The 20,844-nt window shown below is 43.7% G+C and overlaps 1 protein-coding gene across 7 annotated transcripts in view; it reads right to left on the bottom strand.

Moving 5' to 3' along the window:
• Positions 1-201: 201 nt before the first annotated feature.
• LOC106590020 (MAGUK p55 subfamily member 7) overlaps positions 202-20,844 on the bottom strand; it is a 284,039-nt gene continuing 263,396 nt past the window's right edge. For 5 of the 7 annotated variants that reach the window (XM_014180502.2, XM_045711021.1, XM_045711022.1 and 2 more), the window contains 4 exons: positions 17,918-18,011; positions 15,341-15,449; positions 13,508-13,651; positions 202-2,831 (listed from right to left, as the gene is read on the bottom strand). In XM_014180502.2, coding sequence (XP_014035977.1) covers positions 2,652-2,831; positions 13,508-13,651; positions 15,341-15,449; positions 17,918-18,011 — 527 coding nt within the window. In that variant the 3' untranslated portion in view covers positions 202-2,651. Of the gene's footprint in view, positions 2,832-13,507; positions 15,095-15,340; positions 15,450-17,917; positions 18,012-20,844 lie in introns of those variants that run through there. The other 2 variants (XR_006762736.1, XR_006762737.1) reach the window with 2 other exon arrangements.

Genomic DNA, 20,844 nt, shown 5'->3' with positions numbered 1-20,844 from the left:
AGTGTCTCTGTGAAGGTGTTTTTCTTCTTCATCGGTGCGAGTGAAAGTTGAGCTAAATGGCACTCAAGGGCTCAGAAACACATTCTAGACACACACGATTCTAACAACCCCAAGTGTCCCATATCACTGTTATGAGAGGAAAATTCTCTCACGGCTACAATCATCGTTCACTTGCCATACTTATTAACATCTTAAAAAATACACATTTGGTTGAATATTTTAATATAAAATGTACAAATAAAAAGAAAACTCTTACAACTTGCCTAATAAAGTATTTAATATTCAGTCTGAAGAAAAATATCCTCACAGACTGAACTCCTGAATCCGATCAATGATATGGATGGCTAGAGGGTAATTATGAACCTAACATAACATGAACATGTAATAAAATGATGGGAAAACTTAAGGGTTAAACCGGTAGTGTAGATAAGCATGGTATTCTAGTGGCTTAACCTGAAACAAAAATATCCCTTTAAATAGGCTTGATAATCAGAAAAAAACTAAACAGGCGCACCTGTGATACTAAGACATTTTTTGATCAATAAAAATAAAAGGATAAAAGAAAAGAGAGATAGAGGGAACAGCTTTAAAAGAGAAAACAGACACCAGACAGAGAGAGAGATAGCTGTGGTGCCTCTTCATGACCTTAGCTGGACAGAGAGCTAACGAACTAACACCCATGGTTGGTGGTGTAAGTGTGAAAACTTGGGAAGAGAGAGAACGTGAGGTCACTACACCCAGCAGGGCCTAAACCCAGACTACAGGAGTAGGGTTGGAGAATTCCGGTAAGGATTCGAGAATTTCCTGGTAATTCCCTCCTGATTCAAGGAATATTCCAACCAGGAATCCTGGAAAACCAGAGAATTAAAAATATATAAATAATTGCTACCCTATACAGGAGGAACTGTATGAAATGTCGAGAGGAAGCTGAATTAAACTTTCATCTGTGTAGGGTCTTTGAACATCAGACATGATTAGGGTTGCAAAAATCAGGTAACTGTCTATTACATTTTGGGAAAGTTACCAGAATTGTTAAACACTCAACATCATAGCACCAGAAATGATCTCATCAAACAATCCAACATACACTTTATAGTCTAGCCACCTAACCGTGGGATACAGAAACTGAATAGCAGGAAAAGGGTAGAGGGATAGACATACGGACAGGAGGGAATTAGAAAGAGAGGTGCGGAGGACTAGCAACTCTAACCTTTCTCTATATAACCTGAACCTTGTTAAGTTAGAAGCAGCTACTTTTTTGTTTCGGTCTGTTGTAAATCTATTAGCGCTATGGAGCCCTCTGTAAGGTTCCTTGTTTTAGGCCTGTTTTATGAGAATAAATTAAGGCTAACTCCACTCCACCCTAATTATACTAGATTGAGAACATTTTACTTACAAATGACGAGCCAATGTCTGGTAGTTTAATTGGCAAATTGTTTTGCTGCTTGGTCACCGTCATGAGTAAAGTATTCAAAGTAGGGTTTAAATATCTCTTTTTAAATAGCTCCTAAATAAAAGGTATAAAACACCCAGGCGTTGTCCTAAATCCCTATATAGGGAATAAGGGTGCAAATTAGAACGTAGGGCACGGGAACTTGAGGTACTTGAGGTACGACGACAAGACACTGTCTATCTGATGCCTTGAAAGAAGGCTTCCAACATCAAAGTAACGTCAGAAATCATCTCAGGTTGTACAGTGACAGTATCATGGTGCTTCTTTATAAACGATGTTATAGATATGTCATATATAAAAGGTATGTAAAACAGCAGAAAAAGATTAAAATATATGAATTTGTCTTAAATAGAGTTACATCTGTTGTTGCCCTTCGTTGAGTGTACTGTACCTGCCGACATTTTGCTTTGCCATCTTGGCATAACCGTCTATGGAAGCGTTAAAAACGGCAAGGGCATAGTTTATCGGAGTTTGAAGGTGGATCCGAAATGGCACCCTACCCCTATATAGTGGACTATTTTTGACCAGATTGTTATGGGCCTTGGTCAAAAGTAGTGCACTACATAGAGAAAAGGGTGTACTTTTGGACCAAAGCAGAGTTTAAGACTTGAAGGCAAACTGTTTATTTGTATATCTTTCCCCATTATTCTCTTCTTGAGGCTTTGCAGTAATATACAGAAATGTACATGTAAACACCGCCCACTGTCAATCCAGAAACAGAAAAATACAAATCCCTTTGTTTTCTATAAACTAATGTTAAAAACACACTAAGGAAGGAGCCCGTAGTTACAGTACATACTGGCACAGCACTGATTGGCAGTCACAGTGAAACCGATCTGAAGACAGAGCAGCGCTCTAAAACCAGATCAGACCAGCCCCAGCCCCACCCTCAGATGTCCAATGTGTTGACTGTTGACTGCGCTGAACAGGGCCCAGTGGAAGACCCAGAGAGAGATACAGGCTTCATCCCAAATGGCACCATATTTCCTACATAGTACCTTGACCAGAGCCCTGTGGGTAGTGCACTATATAACGGCAGTTCACTGCTATCCAACAACGCCCACCACACACATGGCAGAAATAAGGGTAAAAAATATATATATATATATATATATATATATATACACAAACAACTTTGTTAAAAAGTCCTTCCCTTTTTAATCTTCTTTCTCAAAAAGTTTTTCTCTCTCTGTGGTTCTCAGGAGTGAGTCCATCTGATGGGTATCCAGTGAGTGTCTGTCTCCACCTTCTTCAGAGCCACCTTCAGTTCACTGAATGCTGCTGTCAGGTCGTCGTTGACGATCACCTTCTCAAACAAGTGGCCGTATTGGCTCTCCATCTGCTGGCCGGTGCTCACCATTTCCAGGAAGTCCTCCTCCTGTTGGACAAGAATATCATGGACTAGAATAGATATTTTACTGTCTGTTTTGAGAGAAAAATAAATGTACTTTCTGCTTATTTCAGGGTCAAGCTGTTGTCGAATGCCTATGAAGAAAGAGTTACGGGCATGAGTTAGTGAGTATCTCAGGGATGACAGAGACATTCACATAAACACAAACATAACAGCCATAAAACACAAATAAACAGACAGAATGACCCAAACTGTTACGTCTTATTCCGCTCCCCCTCTCTGGTGCTCATTGTCGCCTGTTTACTTATTATTACACACACCTGCCACCATCGTTACGCGCACCTGCGTCTCACCTGGACTCCATCACTTCTATGATTACCTCCCCTATATCTGTCACTCCCTTTGGTTCTTTCCCAGGCAGTATTAGTTATGTTTCTCATGTCCAGACGCTAGTTTTGTATTGTCCTATTTATTATTAAAGTCACCCCCGTACTTGCTTCCGGACTCCCAGCGTCTGCATTACACAAACAGAGAGCTGCTTGACCCTGAAGGACACCTAGACCTCTTTACAAAACCTTACACACAAAACCTCCAGGAATTTTCATAATTTCCTCCATTGGATACAAAATAAAATAAAAAAGCCTAAAAGCAGAAAAAGACAAAACAAATCCGTGATTGACAAAGAGGCAGACAAAACAAGTAACAGAGCCATAATTGATACATGCCACTTTGGACTTATTGTGACAGGCCAATGACAGTGTGTGGACAAGGCATTCAAAATGGGAGGCCTTCAGAAAAGGAAATGGCTTGGGCACATGAACCTACTCCTGTAGCTACACTATACTGTATATACAAAAGTATGTGGACACCCCTTCAAATGAGTGGCTTTGGCTGTTTCCCGTTGCTGACAGGTGTAAAAAAAATCGAGGTGAAGTCGAGGTGACAGGTGTATAAAATGCAATCTCCATAGACAAACGCTGGCAGTAGAATGGCTTTACTGAATAGCTTTACTTTCCCAACCCCTCCTGACTCAGCCTCCAGTATTTATGCTGCAGTAGTTTATGTGGTTGGTGGTGTCCTGCAGCAATGTTCTAACATCTAGTGGAAATCCTTCCAAGAAGACTGGAGGCTGTCATGGAAGCAAAGTGGGGACCAACTCCATATTAATGCCCATGATTTTGGAATGAGATGTTCGACGAGCAGGTGTCCACATACTTTTTGATATGTAGTGTATATAACTCCTGACCCCACCGCTAGCCTGGTCCCTGATATGTTTGTGCTGTTTTGCAACTACTATGGAGATTGGCAAGACAGCAGAACTAGATCTGGGACCAGGCTATGCTAATTAATCGTAGCTCCCTAGACAACTTATTACCTGGTTAGCCTTTTAGGACCTATTTCTTGCCCAGTCATCCCTTCCTGATGTTATTAGACTGCCCGGTGATATGTTTATATGGGCTGATCCATTCCAGCCTCAGACAAAGGAACATGGCAGGGTTAGAGAGGCTATAGCGGCCTTCTGGTAAGACTTCAGAGGCGCACACACCACCCACCGCGTCCGAGTATATTACTCGCTAATGTCCAGTCTCTAGGTAACAAGGTAGACGAAATTAGGGCAAGGGTTGCCTTCCAGAGAGACATTCGAGATTGTAACATACTCTGTTTCACGGAAACATGGCTCTCTGGGGACATGCTGTCGGAGTAAGTACAGCCGCCGGGATTCTTTGTGCGTCAGGTCGACAGGAATAAACATCTCTCCGGGAAGAAGAAGGGCGGGGGGGGTGTGCTTCATAATTAATGCCTCATGGTGTAATCATAACAACATACAGGAACTCAAGTCCTTCTACTCACCCGACCTAGAATTCCTTACAATCAAATGCCGGCCATATTACCTCCCAAGAGAATTCTCGTCAGTTATCATCACAGCTGTTTACATTCCCCCTCAAGGAACTTCACTGGACTCAATGTAACCTGGAAACCATATATACTGAGGCTGCATTTATTGTAGCTGGGGATTTTAACAAAGCAAATTTAAGAACAAGGCTACATAAATTCTATCAGCATATTGATTGCACTACGTGCGGGGGTAATACACTCGATCACTGCTACTCTAACTTCCGCGACGCATACAAAGCCCTCCCCCGCCCTCCCTTCAGTAAATCCGACCACGACGCCATCTTGCTACTACCGTCTTGTAGGCAGAAACTCAAAGAGGATGTACCAGTGACTAGAACCATTCAAAGATGGTCTGAACAATCAGAATCCACGCTTTAAGATTGTTTTGATCACGCGACTGGGATATGTTCCGGTCAGCCTCAGAGAACAACATTGATCTATACGCTGACTCAGTTTTATGAAAGACTTTACAAAAGAAGTGCATTGGAGATGTTGTACCCACTGTGACTATTAAAACCTACCGTAACCAGAAACTGTGGATGGATGGCGGCATTTGTGCAAAACTGAAAGTGCGAACGCATTTAACCATGGAAAGAGGTCTGGGAATATGGCTGAATATAAACAGTGTAGTTATTCCCTGCACAAAGCAATCAAACAAGCGAAATTCCGGTACAGGGACAAGTCAGAGACGTTGCGGCCTGCTAACAAGGACTGCGCCCCCCCCAGATGGCATCCCAAGTCGCGTCCTCAGAGCATGAGCAGACCAGCTGGCTGGTGTGTTTGTGGACATATTCAATCGCTCCCTATCCCACCATTGTTCCTGTACCCAAGAAGGCCCCGTAGCACTCACTTCTGTCATCATGAAGTGCTTTCACCTCCACCTTGCCGGCCACCCTAGACCCACTTCAGTTTGCATACCGGCTCAAACAGTTCCACAGACGATGCAATTTCCATCACACTGCACACTGCCCTAACCCATCTGGACAAGAGGAATACCTATGTAAGAATGCTGTTCATTGACTACAGCCCAGTATTCAACACCATAGTACCCTCCAAAATCTTCAAACAGCTGGAGGCCCTGGATCTCAACCCCGCCCTGTGCAATTGAATCCTGGACTTTCTGATGGGCCGCCCCCAGGTGGTGAAGGTAGGAAACAACATCTCCACTTCGCTGACCCTCAACACTGGGGCCCCACAAGAATGCTTGATCAGCCCCCTCCTCTACTCCCTGTTCACCCACGACTGCGTGGCCATGCACACCTCCAACTCAGTAGTGGGCTTGATTACCAACAATGACGAGACAGCCTACAGGGAGGAGGTGAGGGCACTCAGAGTGTGGTGTCAGGAAAACAACCTCTCACTCAACATCAACAAAACAAAGGAGATGATTGTGGACTTCAGGAAACAGCAGAGGGAGCACCCCCATATACACGTCGAAGGGACAGCAGTGGAGAAGGTGGAAAGTTTTAAGTTCCTTTGCGTACACATCACAGACAAACTGAAATGGTCCACCCACACAGACAGTGTGCAACTGCACCGCCCTCAACCGCAAGGCTCTCCAGAGGGTGGTGTGGTCTGCACAGCGCATCACCGGGGGCAAACTACCTGCCCTCCAGGACACCTACAGCATCCAATGTCACAGGAAGGCCCAAAATATCATCAAGGACAACAACCACCAGAGCCACTGCCTGTTCACACTGCAACCATCAAGAAGGTGAGGTCAGTACAAGTGCATCAAAGCTGGGACCGAGAAACTGAAAAATAGCTTCTATCTCAAGGCCATCAGACTGTTAAATGGCCATCACTAACACAGAGAAGCTGCTGCCTACATGCAGACTTGAAATCATTGGCCACTCTAACAAATGGATCACTAGTCACTTTACTATTGCCACTTTAATAATGATGTTTACATATCTTGCATTACTCATCCCATATGTATATACTGTATTTTATACCATCTATTGCACCTTGCCTATGCTACTCGGTTATTGCTCATCCATATACAGTGGCAAGAAAAAGTATGTGAACCGTTTGAATGACCTGGATTTCCACATAAATTGGTCCTCAAATTTGATCTGATCTTCATCTAAGTCACAACAACAGACAAACATAGTGTCCTTAAACCAGTAACACACAAATTATTATATTTTTCTTGTCTGTATTGAATACATCATTTAAACATTCACAGTGTAGATTGGAAAAAGTATGTGAACCCCTAGGCTAAGGACTAGAATCAGGAGTCAGGAGTCAGCTAACCTGGAGTCCAATCAATGAGATGAGACTGGAGATGTTGGTTAGAGCTGCCTTGCCCTATAAAAAAACATTCACAAAATGTGAGTTTGCTATTCACAAGAAGCATTGCCTGATGTGAACTATGCATTGAACAAAAGAGAAGACCTAAGATTAAGAATTGTTGATTTGCATAAAGCTGGAAAGGGTTACAAAATTATCTCTAAAAGCATTGATGTTCATCAGTCCACGGTAAGACAAATTGTCTATAAATGGAGAAAGTTCAGCACTGTTGCTACTCTCCCTAGGAGGGGCCATCCTGCAAAGATGACTGCAAGAGCACAGCGCAGAGTGCTCAATGAGGTTAAGAAGAATCCTAGTGTCAGCTAAAGACTTACAGAAATCTCTGGAACATGCGAACATCTCCGTTGACGAGTCCACTATGCGTAAAACACTAAACAAGAATGGAGTTCATGGGAAGACACCACGGAAGAAGCCACTGCTGTCTGAAGTTTTCAAAAGTGCACCTGGATGTTCCAAAGCGCTACTGGAAAAATATTCTGTGGAAACTACAGTTGAGTTGTTAGGAAGGAACACAACACTGTGTGGAGAAAAAAAAGGCACAGCACACCAACATCAAAACCTCATCTCAACTGTAAAGTATGGTGGAGGGAGCATCATGGTTTGGGGTTGCTTTGTTGTCTCAAGGCCTGGACAGCTTGCTATCATCGACAGAAAAATGTATTCTCAAGTTTATCAAGACATTTTCCAAGAGAATGTTAGGCTGTCCGACCAAATTGAAGCTCAACAGAAGTTGGGTGATGCAACAGGACAACGACCCAAAACACAGAAGTAAATCAAGAACAGAATGGCTTCAACAGAAGAAAATACATCTTCTGGAGTGCCCCAGTCAGAGTCCTGACCTCAACCCGATTGAGATGCTGTGGCATGACCTCAAGAGGGCAGTTGAAACCAGACATCCCAAGATTATTGCTGAATTAAATCAGTTTTGTGAAGAGGAACGGTCCAAAATTCCGCCTGACTGTTGTACACATCTGATCCGCAACTACAGAAAACTTTTGGTTGAGGTTATTGCTGCCAAAGGAGGGTCAACCAGTTATTAAATCCAAGGGTTCACATACTTTTTCCACCCTGCACTGTGAATGTTTATATTGTGTGTTCAATAAAGACATGAAACCATATAATTGTTTGTGTGTTGTTAGTTTAAGCAGACTATTTGTCTATTGTTGTGACCTCGATAAAGATCAGATAAAATTGTATGACAAATTTATGCAGAAATCCAGGTATTTCCAAAGGGTTCACATACTTTTTCTTGCCACTGTATTTATATGTATATATTCTTATTCCATCCCTTTACTTAGATGTGTGTGTATTAGGTAGTTGTTGTGGAATTGTTAGATTACTTGTTGATATTGCTGCACTGTCGGAACTAGAAGCACAAGCATTTTGCAACACTTGCAATAACATCTGCTAACCATGTGCACGTGACCAATAAAATTTGATTTGATTTGATTTAGCTAGCTCCTTTTTCTAAAAGAACACTGGGCTTCAGATCTCCGCTGAGATATGGTCACACTCAGGGACTCTGCCAAACACACAAATATAAATACATATACTGTATACAGACACATTCATAGGCAGGAACACAAACAGAAACAAACACACTGATGCACAAAAACACACTGATGACACACAGATAGACAGACACACACTGATGACAGACAGACAGACAGACAGACAGACAGACCGACAGAAGAATACCATTTTAGAATGTCCCCCCTGCTAGCGGTTTTAACACCTCATAGTTGATTAGTCGTGCAACTAAAATTAAATGGTCACCATGACACAGACTGCATTTTCAAGCCAGTCTACAAACATTTACATGCTCTTATCCAGAGCAACTTCCAGGAGCAATTAGGGTTAAGTTCCTTGCTTAAGGGCACATCGACAGATTGTTCATCTAGTCGGCTCGGGGATTCAAACCAGCAACCTTTCGGTTACTGGCGCAACGCTCTTAACCATTAGGCTACCCTGCCTCTGAATGTCCAACACTGCCCTCCATTGTATTTTGTATTTATTATCGATCCCCATTAGCTGCTTTCCTGGGATCCAGCAAAATGAAGGCTTTTATATACAATTAAAAACATTACATTACAGATTCCACAACACATTAAGTGTGTGCCCTCAGGCCACTACTCTACTAGCACATATCTACAACACTAAATCTATGTGTACGTGTATGTATAATGCGTATGTTATCACGCGCGTGTGTGTATGCGTGTGCCTTTGTGTGTGTGTTTCTATGTCTCTTCACTGTCCCTGCTGTTCCATAAGGTGTATTTTTATCTTTTTTAAAAAATCTGATTCTACGGCTTGCATCAGTTGCCTGATGTGGAATAGAGTTCCATGTAGTCATGGCTCTATGTAGTACTGTGCGCCTCCCATAGTTTGTTCTGGACTTGGGGACTGTGAAGAGACCTCTGGTGGCATGTATTCTGGGGTATGAATGGGTGTCTGAGCTGTGTGCCAGTAGTTTAAACAGACAGCTCAGTGCATTCAACATGTCAAATACAAGCAGTGATGCAGTCAATCTCTCCTCTTCTTTGAGCCAGGAGAGATTGACATGCATATTATTAATGTTAGCTCTCCATGTACATTTAAGGGCCAGCCGTGTTGCCCTGTTCTGGGCCAATTGTAATTGTGGCACTTGACCACACTACTGGACAGTAGTCCAGAGCAGCGCTTTATTATGGACAGACTTCTTCCCATCTTAGATACTGTTGCATCAATATGTTTTGACCATGACTCATTCTTGGTCTCTCTCTCTCTCTCTCTCTAGTGTATCTACTGTACCTACTGTAGAAGGCAGTAAAAATCCACCCACATTATCTCACGGTCTATTGTCTTTTGTGAGAAGACATGATGGTTTTATCATCCTCTGTCTCGGAGGAAGGGAAGAGGTTGAGGAGGGAGCAGGAGGTTTGTTGGTCTGGGCTGAGAGGAAGTTGAAGCGGCTCAGTCTGTCGGTCCGTCCACCATATATTCCCTCCAGTGATCTGAGGCTGCTGATCCTTGGTAGCCTTCCTCTGTGGTCAGCCCTCAGAAAGCCTAGAACTGCTGGATGTGGACCCAGTGACCCAGGCTACATCCCAAATAGCTCCCTATTCCCTATATAGAACACCCATAGAGCTCTGGTCAAAAGTAGTAGTGCAGGGAATAGGGTGCCATTTGGGATGCACACTCAGCAACTACTGCCAGCAGCTCTCCAACCCTTTGGACCTTAGACAAGAAACTGGCAGCCATAGAGATACATTCAATTATTGAATTCTATGCTTGCAGCAGGACAGTGGGGTAGACATGGACAGAACGAGCCCTAGAGACGCTGTGTATGCCGTTTCCATGTCAACCAGTCAGTCAGTGTCCATGCCATGGCATGTCTCCCTCTCTATGATCATATCAGGCCAGGTAAGGGTGACCGTTTACATTATGGGGAGAGAAGGAGAGAAAGAAAGAAAACAAGAACAAGAGAGAGAGACAGACAGACCAAGATGGACAGAAAGAGAGAGGAAGAGAGAGATAGGGACAGAAAGACAGAGGGAAAGAGAGAGAGAAAGACACAAAGAGAGAGAGAGAAAGAGAGAAAACCAGAGACAGAGACCAAGAAAACGAAAGAGACAGAGAGAGAAACAGACACCAAGAAAGAAACAGAGACCAAGAAAGAGACAGAGATCTCAGAGTCGGAGCCAGCATCAGGTCTCATCCCTCTCTTCAGTCTCCTCTCAGTTCTGGCCATCAGCAGGAGTTCTTGGCCATCCCCTCAGCCCTCAACGGAAAATCTGCTTTTATTCATATACATAAAATGCACCTGCCCTATGTATTAAAATGACATAAAATGTCAAAACCGATCTGGTTCAGCAAAGAGGTCCCCGATTTACTCTGAAAGAAGACAGAATGTCATTGCTTTGGCTAGAGGGAAAGGTAAGATACCCTATCTCATGATCCCTTTACTTATTATACTGCTATTACTAGGAATAGGAATTTGGACATATTCATTACCATATTACAGTATATATCTGATTATATCAGAATGTTTGGGGCTCATATTAAGTGTCAGACACACTTAAAACAGATATGAATGTATTACAGGTTAAACAATAGAGCAGTATACAGCTCTGTTAAAACAATGAAAAGTCTGTTCTCCAGAAGTCTGGATGGGACAATGGATTATTCTAACAGACCAGAGCTGCTGCCTCTAGCATTCTCACTGAAATAAATACAGCAGGACGAAAATAAAATACCGCTGTGACATTTTCACCAAACAAGGTTTTTCTTTCTTTCTTTAATAGCTGGGATCTGATGATTTAAAACTCTGCCTGTCAATCTCTATAAAGGTTTACAGAAAGGACTTTGGCAACTGGACATATTCCAACCAGGTAACAAAGAGAAACGTTGAGGTTGTATTTATGTTACCTGAGAGAACTATAGATCTAATAAAGGTATTATAGTCCAGAGAAAGTCTCAAAAGTCTGCCCTGTCTCTGACAACTTGCGCTTACTGTTCATATGAGTCACACTGAGAGCAGAGAGAGACTTTCACCCAAAAGTCATACAACAGTCAACTGGACTGTTGTATGGCCTTCGACCTCTTACCTCTTTCTGTCTGACCTCTCACCCCACAGGACGGTCATCATCATGTATGATGGCACTGCTTACCTACGGCCTTGTCACTAACCTTTACACCTTAATATCCGAGAGCCTGACAATAATTTTATTTTTTCTTATTGAAATAAAAAGAAAAACATATCAGAGATTTCAGAGATGTTGTCAGTAAACGACTGGGATGTGGTCGGACTGACTTGAATACAGTATGTCAGTATGTCAGTGTGGTGATTCGTTGAATGTGTGTAATCATTTCATGCTTTAAGGATGACTTTAAGAATAGCTGCTGAGCCTCTGACATGTTTAAAATAGTGACGGTACATCTCAGTGACGGCTCAATGAAGGATGTTTTGAGTTAGAGCTGACCTGCTGTGTGCGACCCTGTCCTTTTCCAGAGCCCTGCTGTGCTTTGCTGCGTTGTGTGTTGCGTTAGGTCATGGTGAACACACAGAGAGGTGTGTGTGGAGTAACACCTCAGAGTGTGTCTGATGCTGTGTTCCAGATGGCTCCCTATTCCCTTTATAGTGCACTACTTTTAACCAGGACCCATAGGGCTCTGATCCAAAGTTGTGCACTATATAGGGGGGCGGCTTGAGGCGTCTTTACCATTTGGCCATCAGATGAGCCGCCAGCCAATCTGATCTGCACCTGCGGCCGCCCGGCCTACACACACCTACTTCCCCCTCCTCCTCTACCCGCCCCTCTCACAGCCCTGTTTGACGGCGACCTTCAGCACTGGTGCATGGAAAGCCTCCACACCTCCAACATCACAGCCAGACTCTCTCTCCCTCTTTCTCCCTCCTCTCCTCTCTCATTCTCACTATTTCACCCCCCCTCCCCCTCTTCTCTCTCTCTGTCCCCCCTCCCCTTCTCTCCTCATCGGCCCAGCTTGTGGCTGTGACCAGGGCTATCGCCCGTAGCGTGGCCCCACGTAGGGAGAGACGACCTGAAGGGGGCTGGAAAGCCATCATCCACCACTACGGCAACACACTTCAGGCTAATTGGTTTCATGTGGGGCCCGGCTGTGAGTGGTGACTGGCTGGTGTGTAAAGGTGTGTAACACACACACATGCACGCAGCTATCCAGACACGCACCCACAAGCTGACGCACGCACACACGCACACACTAGCCGGCAGCAGAAAGATGTGTGTAGTAAAGATGACATCACCACTACCACAGCTAGCTCCCCCAAAGCCCCAGATGGTCTCTGTTATTCCTTTAGGTGGGCTTTAGGGAGGAATAAACTGCTAGGGTCTCTGATAACCTCCCTCTTGTTAACCAGCAGCTAGGCCATGTGGTACTCTAACACTGCTGGATCACCTTTGATCCCACCTTATAACGTCACATTTATGAGGCTTCCGAGTGGTGCAGCAGTCTAACATTTTTTCTCAGTGCTAGAGGCATCACTACGGACCTTGGTTCGATTCCAGGCTGTATCACAACCGGCTGTGATTGGGAGTCCCATAGAGCGACGCACAATTGGCGTTAGGGTTTGGCCGGGGTAGGTCGTCATTGTAAATAAGAATTTGTGCTTAACTGTCTTGCCTAGTTAAATAAAGGTAAAAAAAATATATATATATAAACATTACACACACACATGGACGTACACACACCACGTCACTTTTACAGAAGACGTCTGAGTGGAAAGTGTGCTTCCAATGCAATTAACCACCCATTCTGTGAAAAAAAAACAAAAAACATTTGTTTGAAAAAAAAGTTGTTATTCTAAAACACTGCCTGTTTTACCGGAGTGTTTTACATTAAACTTTAAAGTTTGTTTCAAGGCTTCTCTGTCACCTGTCAAGGTGAAACATTTAAAGGTTTCTTCTCTTGGCAAGGAGAAAAGGCTTCTCTTGATAATATGAAAAGATTTCAAAGTTTAGGTTGATGTGTCTTACCGAGAATGGCTTGGCGGATCCCTTGTCGTCCTTGTCTGAGATGACCTTAGCGTTCCTTCTGGTCTCCCGCAGGCGCTCGATGGGTGGCGGCTTCACAAACACCACGTAGGGTTTAAACTCTGCCGTCCTCAAGTGCTTTATCATCTGCAACACACAGAGGAGAGAGAAACAAATGCAGTAAGAAAATGGAACTATTGATTTATTTAGGTGTAAAACAACTCATACAGTTTTTAACAATTTAAAAGTACAAAGAATCCCAGAGGAAGACACATAAAAGCGTTAAATACACTTATGTCCAAAGTGATCCTCGACCAAGGAAGGTGCTCTATGGGTGAGGGGTTATTAGTCTTCAAACAACGAGGACCTCGATCCTCCCAACACATTAGGGGAGTTGATCTATCTGGAGATATCACACTGTGAAATTAGTCACAGATCTCAGTCTGTCTAGCTAGTCTGTCCCAGCACTGAGGCGATGAAACATTACAAGGCTGGGTCACGTTGACACGTAGCATGCAGCGTGTGTGTGTGTGTACTGAACCGCAGCAGAGTGGAGTGTTAACCAGCGCTGGTCTGCTTCCTCTCTTGCTGTGTTCTGGGAAGCGGGTCCAAAACCCCAGGCCGATACAAAGGTTGTGCTCCAAATGGCACTCTATACACTATCTAAAGCACTACTTTTGATCATAGGGCCCTGGTCAAAAGTAGTGCACTAAATAGGGAAAATTGTGCCATTTGGGACGCAACCCGAAGACATGAGCGAAATACTACCATTCGTCTCCATCACAGAGAGAGAGGAGAGCAGAGGAGATGAGGAAAGTAAAGCTTTCATCAGGAGCTCAGACAGTCAGCAGGGGACCAGACAACATCACTCGCTCTGCAACACTGCTCTGATATGAAACTCATGTGATCGACTACTGAGCGGGGTAAAGAGCCAGAATGGAGCACACACACAGACCAGTACTACTCAATACGCTGGCACGAGTGCACACAGATCCACACACACACACACAGACCAGTACTACTCAACACCCTGGCACGAGTGCACACAGATCCACACACACACACAGACCAGTACTACTCAACACGCTGGCACGAGTGCACACAGATCCACAAACACACACAGCAGGGGCTACTGAGGGGCTCTGTTAACAGCTTTCTACTTGGTCCGGGAGAGACGGTTTGAAAACATGCCAGCAATCTATGTAATCTATATAATAGTGTATTTCTGCCCGTGAATCATTATCTACTCAGATTTAACAAACAGAGGACGCCTTTGAGGCAGAGGCATGTGTGAGTGTGTGTGTGTGAGAGAGAGTTAGGGTTGGGGCATGGTGCTATACCTGGCCTGGAATAATAGGATTTTAGCCCCGGTGGCTTGTGGGGACCCAGTGACATACAGGCCACTTATGAGAGGCTGATCGCACCACCCAGACACATAAGCCAAAGAGGAAATCTTCAAATAAGGAAAATTACCGGTAATTGCTGCTAAAAATGCCAATTTAAGCCGGGTTTGGTTGGTAACCCAGTAAGCAGTCAAGGCCTCTGGAAAGCCGGCACTGCCTCTGAAGCCCTCTGAAGGATGAGATTCCTCTAGGAGATAGGCAGTGAGTGTGCCAGAGGGATATAAATATAGAGGAGAGAAGGATAGAGGGATGAAGGGAGGGATGGAAAGACATAGGGAGGGAAAATGAAGGGTAGAGTGGTAGAGCAGAGGGAAGGCAAGGTTGTGTCGGCAACTTGTGTCACTGACATGACACAAAGGATGGAGGGAGTAAACGTGAAGGGTAGAATACAGGCAAAGAAGGAAGGCATGTGTCGGGGACTTGTGTGACTCACATGAGGCTGAACGTCCAGCAGGCAAACCTTGTTCTTGGACAGGACAGAATGCACAGAGTCCAGACTAGTCCCATAGTAGTTCCCGTTATACTCACCATGCTCTACGAATCTACAGAGAGAGCAGGAGGGAGGGGTAGAGTGAGGGGGGTAGAGAGAGAGAGAGAGAGAGAGAGAGAGAGAGAGAGAGAAGGAGAGAGAGATTAGAACAACTTTATTGTCTTCAAAGATGCAATTCATTTTGTAGCACACAAATCCACACAGAGACAGGGAGGGAAAGTCATATAAAGAGAGGGATGAGGGGAGTGAAAAAGCAGAATAGCGGGTCAGTTAGTAAAGGTTTCACTAATATCATTTAGAAGTACAGGCTGGGATTAACATTAAGATTAATGTAAAATAAAACAAATGTATCATTCACCTACCATGAGGACTAACATGCTGTATTATAATCTCATTCTAAGGCACTTCAGTTCACTACTATCCAAACACATATGTGCAGCTTACGCACACACAGGCAAAGGCGCACGCACAATTCTGACTGAGATTCCGTTCAGAACAAGGATATTATAAAAGCCTACAGTACCGCAGGGACTAGCGATTACTCTTTCAACCACTGACAGATCGTCAGATAGCATTTTTTCTATACAACACAAATCCAAACATTTTGGCACAATAATCCTTTATACTGTATACTCTTCTATGTTACACTTTAAATCAGTAACACCTGTTTGTTTAAAGTGTAGAGAAGGTGAATGCCAGGAGCGTGTGTATGTGTATGTGTTAGAGAGAAGCAGTGGAAGAAGGCAAACAAACAGTTTTCCACCGCCTAATCTCTCTGCTTCAAACTGATCACTGTCATAAAACACCCCGCCACATAGGATTTTTAGAGGAGAAGAGAGATAGAGGAAGAAAAGAAAGACAGAAGTTAAAGAGTGGAAAGAATTTCTACATTTCTAAAAACAAGACAGTGTGTGTGTTGTGTGCGTTGGTAGACTTTGAGTGCATTCCAAATGGCACCTTAGTCCCTATACAGTGCACTACTTTTGACCAGGGACCATATGGCTTTGGTCAAAAGTAGGGCACCATGTAGGGAATAGGATACCATTTGGGATGCACACTCAGACTGGTCCTGATGATCATTGGGCTGAATGTCTGTATTACTGTACTTAAATCCATGTAAAACACAATTTATAGTAATTGCCCCCAGTAAGAACATTTTATTCAGCTTCAGAAAAGGAGCCTGTAGTCTAACGAGCTCTTACTGTATATTTGTTTATGGGAAATTCATTTAAAAGGCATACAGTAGCCTATGTTTAAAAAGGCATGCCATAGCCATACACTGCATAGGCTATACTGTTTGTTGCTGCTATATAAATTGGGAGAGCTACTGTGGACAAGCTAGCATGCCAGGAGAGGTTCAGCTAAATTGGGACTGTATGGATGCTATCCATTTTTAGCAGGGAACAGGGCTTTCCTTGGGAACGTTACACCCACTTTCACGCGCCACTACCGACTGTGGCCAATTTCTCAAGGAGGTTTTCCCTACTGGCACTTAGAGAGAGAGAGCGTCTGTCTGTGTGTGTGTGTGTGTGTGTGTGTGTGTGTGTGTGTGTGTGTGTGTGTGTGTGTGTGTGTGTGTGTGTGTGTGTGTGTGTGTGTGTGTGTGTGTGTGTGTGTGTGTGTGTGTGTGTGTGTGCGCACATTGTTCTGATTGCATGCGACGAGGCGCAACGTAAACAAGTCCATCTCACTCTTCTCCTCTCTCCAGCGCCTTATAATTTGTGTCTGTCAGCTGATATGTATGTGTATGTGTGTGTGTGGAGTGTCCCGAGCGTTGCAGCCACATTGCAGTCTCCCCATTTACCCCTAACTCTAAACTCTGCGAAAAACATCCCATGCCGTGCCCCATTACCAACCACAGCTGAACCAGCCCTAAAAATACAACAACCCAACCTGGTCCCAGCCTCCCTCTGCCCCAGCCATCCTGTTGTGTTGTGTGTGTATATGTGTGCGTGTGTTCTACTGTGTATGTCATGTGTTTTTTGGGGGCGAGAAGGGCGGGAAGGCATCCATTACTAAGGATGACGATTTCGGTTTCAATTTGTCCACCGCATAATGTTAGAGCGGCTCCCGGGTGTCAGTGTCGGAAACGGGGCCCGAGGACACCTCAAAGCAACACACACACACACAGGGCAGAAAGGGGCCCACTGTGACCTTGGGGCTCTTGTAAAGGGTGGCTTTGTTACAAAGTACCACCTCACACTCAGAGAAGGAGAGCCATAGGGGAGAGCACTGGTCTATTTACAGAGAACCCTGCTCACGTCAGCTGAACTCCTTCCCCAGTCTGTCTCTCACGGTTACAGTTACACTGCCCCTAGTGGCGAAGGAGGAGATGGCCGAAATAGTTGATTCCAAAACGAGATACTAAGATCTCAAATATATGAGTTATAGTTACATTACAGTTGTAGTGCCTGTGGGAATGGAAGGATGCAGATAGTATGTATTTGCTGTGGTGTGTTTAGTATTAGAGAGGAGATTAGTGCTGGTTGTAGATGTCTGCTGTTTAAAGCCTCTACTTACTTGTTGTTTTGGATGTCCGTCTCAAATATATTTTTGGAGATGAAGTGATACTCCACCCCGTCAATCTCCTGGTTCCTCTTCGGCCGACTGGTGTCTGTAGTACAGGGAGAGAGGAGAGAGGGGGTGGAGGGGAAGAGTTTGACAGAGAGAGTGAGAGAGAGTGGGGGGTGGGGAGAGAGAGATAGATAGATAGAAAGAAAGAGGGGGAAAGAGAGAGAAGGATGGAGAGAGATACATCACTACTAATCCAGACATTCTGAGTCATAGTTCTAACATGAATCCTTCCTTATTACCATCCCAGTAATAAGTCAGTAGTGTACACACATGCACGCACACAAACAGACAAGCACACACAAGCATGCATAGACAGGAGCAGTTCCATTAAACGGAGACTGAGAGGGTAATGTAATTGAGTTGGGTAACTCTCATTAAGATCAGTTCCTACATTTACTTCCCCATAAACCTCTGCCATTAAAAGTGTGACACGTGGAGGGAGTGCGAACGACAGCACTGTGTATGTGCGTGTGTGTGTGAGAGCAGCTAGGACTGGCCCGGTTCCAGTGGATTTGAGAGTTGCGAGAGGTCCCTCTGTGCCGTCTTTGGACGTTGAACCGCCGCTTGTTTAATGAGAGCTACAGGGGTCAGAGGTCAACTCCGTTACACTCCTCAGACAAATTGTCTGCACGCTCCAACCAGCTCCAAAACAAACTATTAAACTTTTATCACCGTTCCTGCAACCGCCACGCCAGGTTTACCATTTTTTCCTCCTTTTTTCAAATAATTTGGCATGTACCTGAGATGTGGTCCTTTCTGGGATGTGGCCTCAGTCATCAGAACAGAGTGGAGGGACAGGGACTAACGTGTTCTTTTTCCATACTGTATGTTGTTATGTGGAGTTCACGGATGAACACCTATACTACCGGTCAAAAGTTTTAGAACACCTACTCATTCAAGGGTTTTTCTTTATTTTTACTATTTTCTACATTGTAGAATAATAGTAAAGACATAAAAACTATGAAATAACATATATGGAATCATGTAGTAACCAAAAAAGTGTTAACCTGTTGGGGATAGGGGGCAGTATTTGCACGGCCAGATAAAGAACGTACCCGATTTAATCTGGTTACTACTCCTGCCCAGTAACTAGAATATGCATATAATTGTTTGATTTAGATAGAAAACACCCTAAAGTTTCTAAAACTGTTTGAATGGTGTCTGTGAGTATAACAGAATTCATTTGGCAGGCCAAAACCTGAGAAGATTCCAAACAGGAAGCGCTCTCTCAAACTATTTCTTGGCCTTCTTGATCATCTCTATCCAAAACAGGGGATCTCTGGCATAACGTGACATTTTCTAACGCTCCCATAGGCTCTCAGAAGGCGCCAGAACGTTGAATGATGACTTTGCAGGCCATGGCTGAAAAACAGTAGCGCATTTGGATAGTGGTCGATCTGAGAACAATGAGACTGGGGGCGCGTGCACGAGGCGACTCCATGTTTTTATTTTTTCGTCTTTGAACGATATTCCCGGTTGGAATATTATCGCTTTTTTACGAGAAAAATCGCATAAAAATTGATTTTAAACAGCGTTTGACATGCTTCGAAGTACGGTAATGGAATATTTTGAATTTTTTTGTCACGAAACGCGCCGGGCGCGTCACCCTTCTTTACCCTTCGGATAGTGTCTTGAACGCACGAACAAAACGCCGCTATTTGGATATAACTATGGATTATTTGGAACCAAACCAACATTTGTTATTGAAGTAGAAGTCCTGGGAGTGCATTCTGACGAAGAACAGCAAAGGTAATCCAATTTTTCTTATAGTAAATCTGAGTTTGGTGAGTACCAAACTTGGTGGGTGTCAAAATAGCTAGCCTGTGATGGCCGGGCTATCTACTCAGAATATTGCAAAATGTGCTTTCACCGAAAAGCTATTTTAAAATCGGACACTGCGATTGCATAAAGGAGTTCTGTATCTATAATTCTTAAAATAATTGTTATGCTTTTTGTGAACATTTATCGTGAGTAATTTAGTAAATTCACCGGAAGTGTTCGGTGGGAATGCTAGTCACATGCTAGTCACATGCTAATGTAAAAAGCTGGTTTTTGATATAAATATGAACTTGATTGAACAAAACATGCATGTATTGTATAACATAATGTCCTAGGAGTGTCATCTGATGAAGATCATCAAAGGTTAGTGCTGCATTTAGCTGTGGTTTTGGTTTTTGTGACATTATATGCTAGCTTGAAAAATGGGTGTCTGATTATTTCTGGCTGCGTACTCTGCTGACATAATCTAATGTTTTGCTTTCGTTGTAAAGCCTTTTTGAAATCGGACAGTGTGGTTAGATTAACGAGAGTCTTGTCTTTAAAATGGTGTAAAATAGTCATAAGTTTGAGAAATTGAAGTAATGGCATTTCTAAGGTATTTGAATATCGCGCCACGGGATTCCACTGGCTGTTGAGTAGCCCTAGCCCATAGAGGTTACGCAAATCTAAATATATGTAACGCCCTGGCCATAGAGAGGGGTTTTTGTTCTTTATTTTGGTTAGGCCAGGGTGTTACATTGGGTGGGCGTTCTATGTTCCTTTTTCTATGTTTTTGTATTTCTTTGTTTTGGGCCGTGTGTGGCTACCAATCAGGCACAGCTGAAGCTCGTTGTTGCTGATTGGGAGTCACACATAAGGAGCATGTTTTTCCTTTGGGTTTTGTGGGTAATTGTTTCTGTTAGTGTTTGCACCTGACAGGACTGTTTTTTTGTTTTGTTGAGTTTTCTTGTTTTGTTTGTATAGTGTTCTTTCTTTATTAAATATTCAATGATGAACACCAACTCCACTGCACCTTGGTCTACTCTCTCTCACGACAGCCCTTACAATATATTTTATATTTGAGATTCTTCAAAGTAGCCACCCTTTACCTTGAT

The sequence above is a fragment of the Salmo salar genome, chromosome ssa29, assembly GCF_905237065.1.
Source record: "Salmo salar chromosome ssa29, Ssal_v3.1, whole genome shotgun sequence".
NCBI lineage: Eukaryota > Metazoa > Chordata > Actinopteri > Salmoniformes > Salmonidae > Salmo > Salmo salar.
Note: the sequence above shows the minus strand (reverse complement) of the source record. Positions and strands in the feature narration are given on the sequence as shown.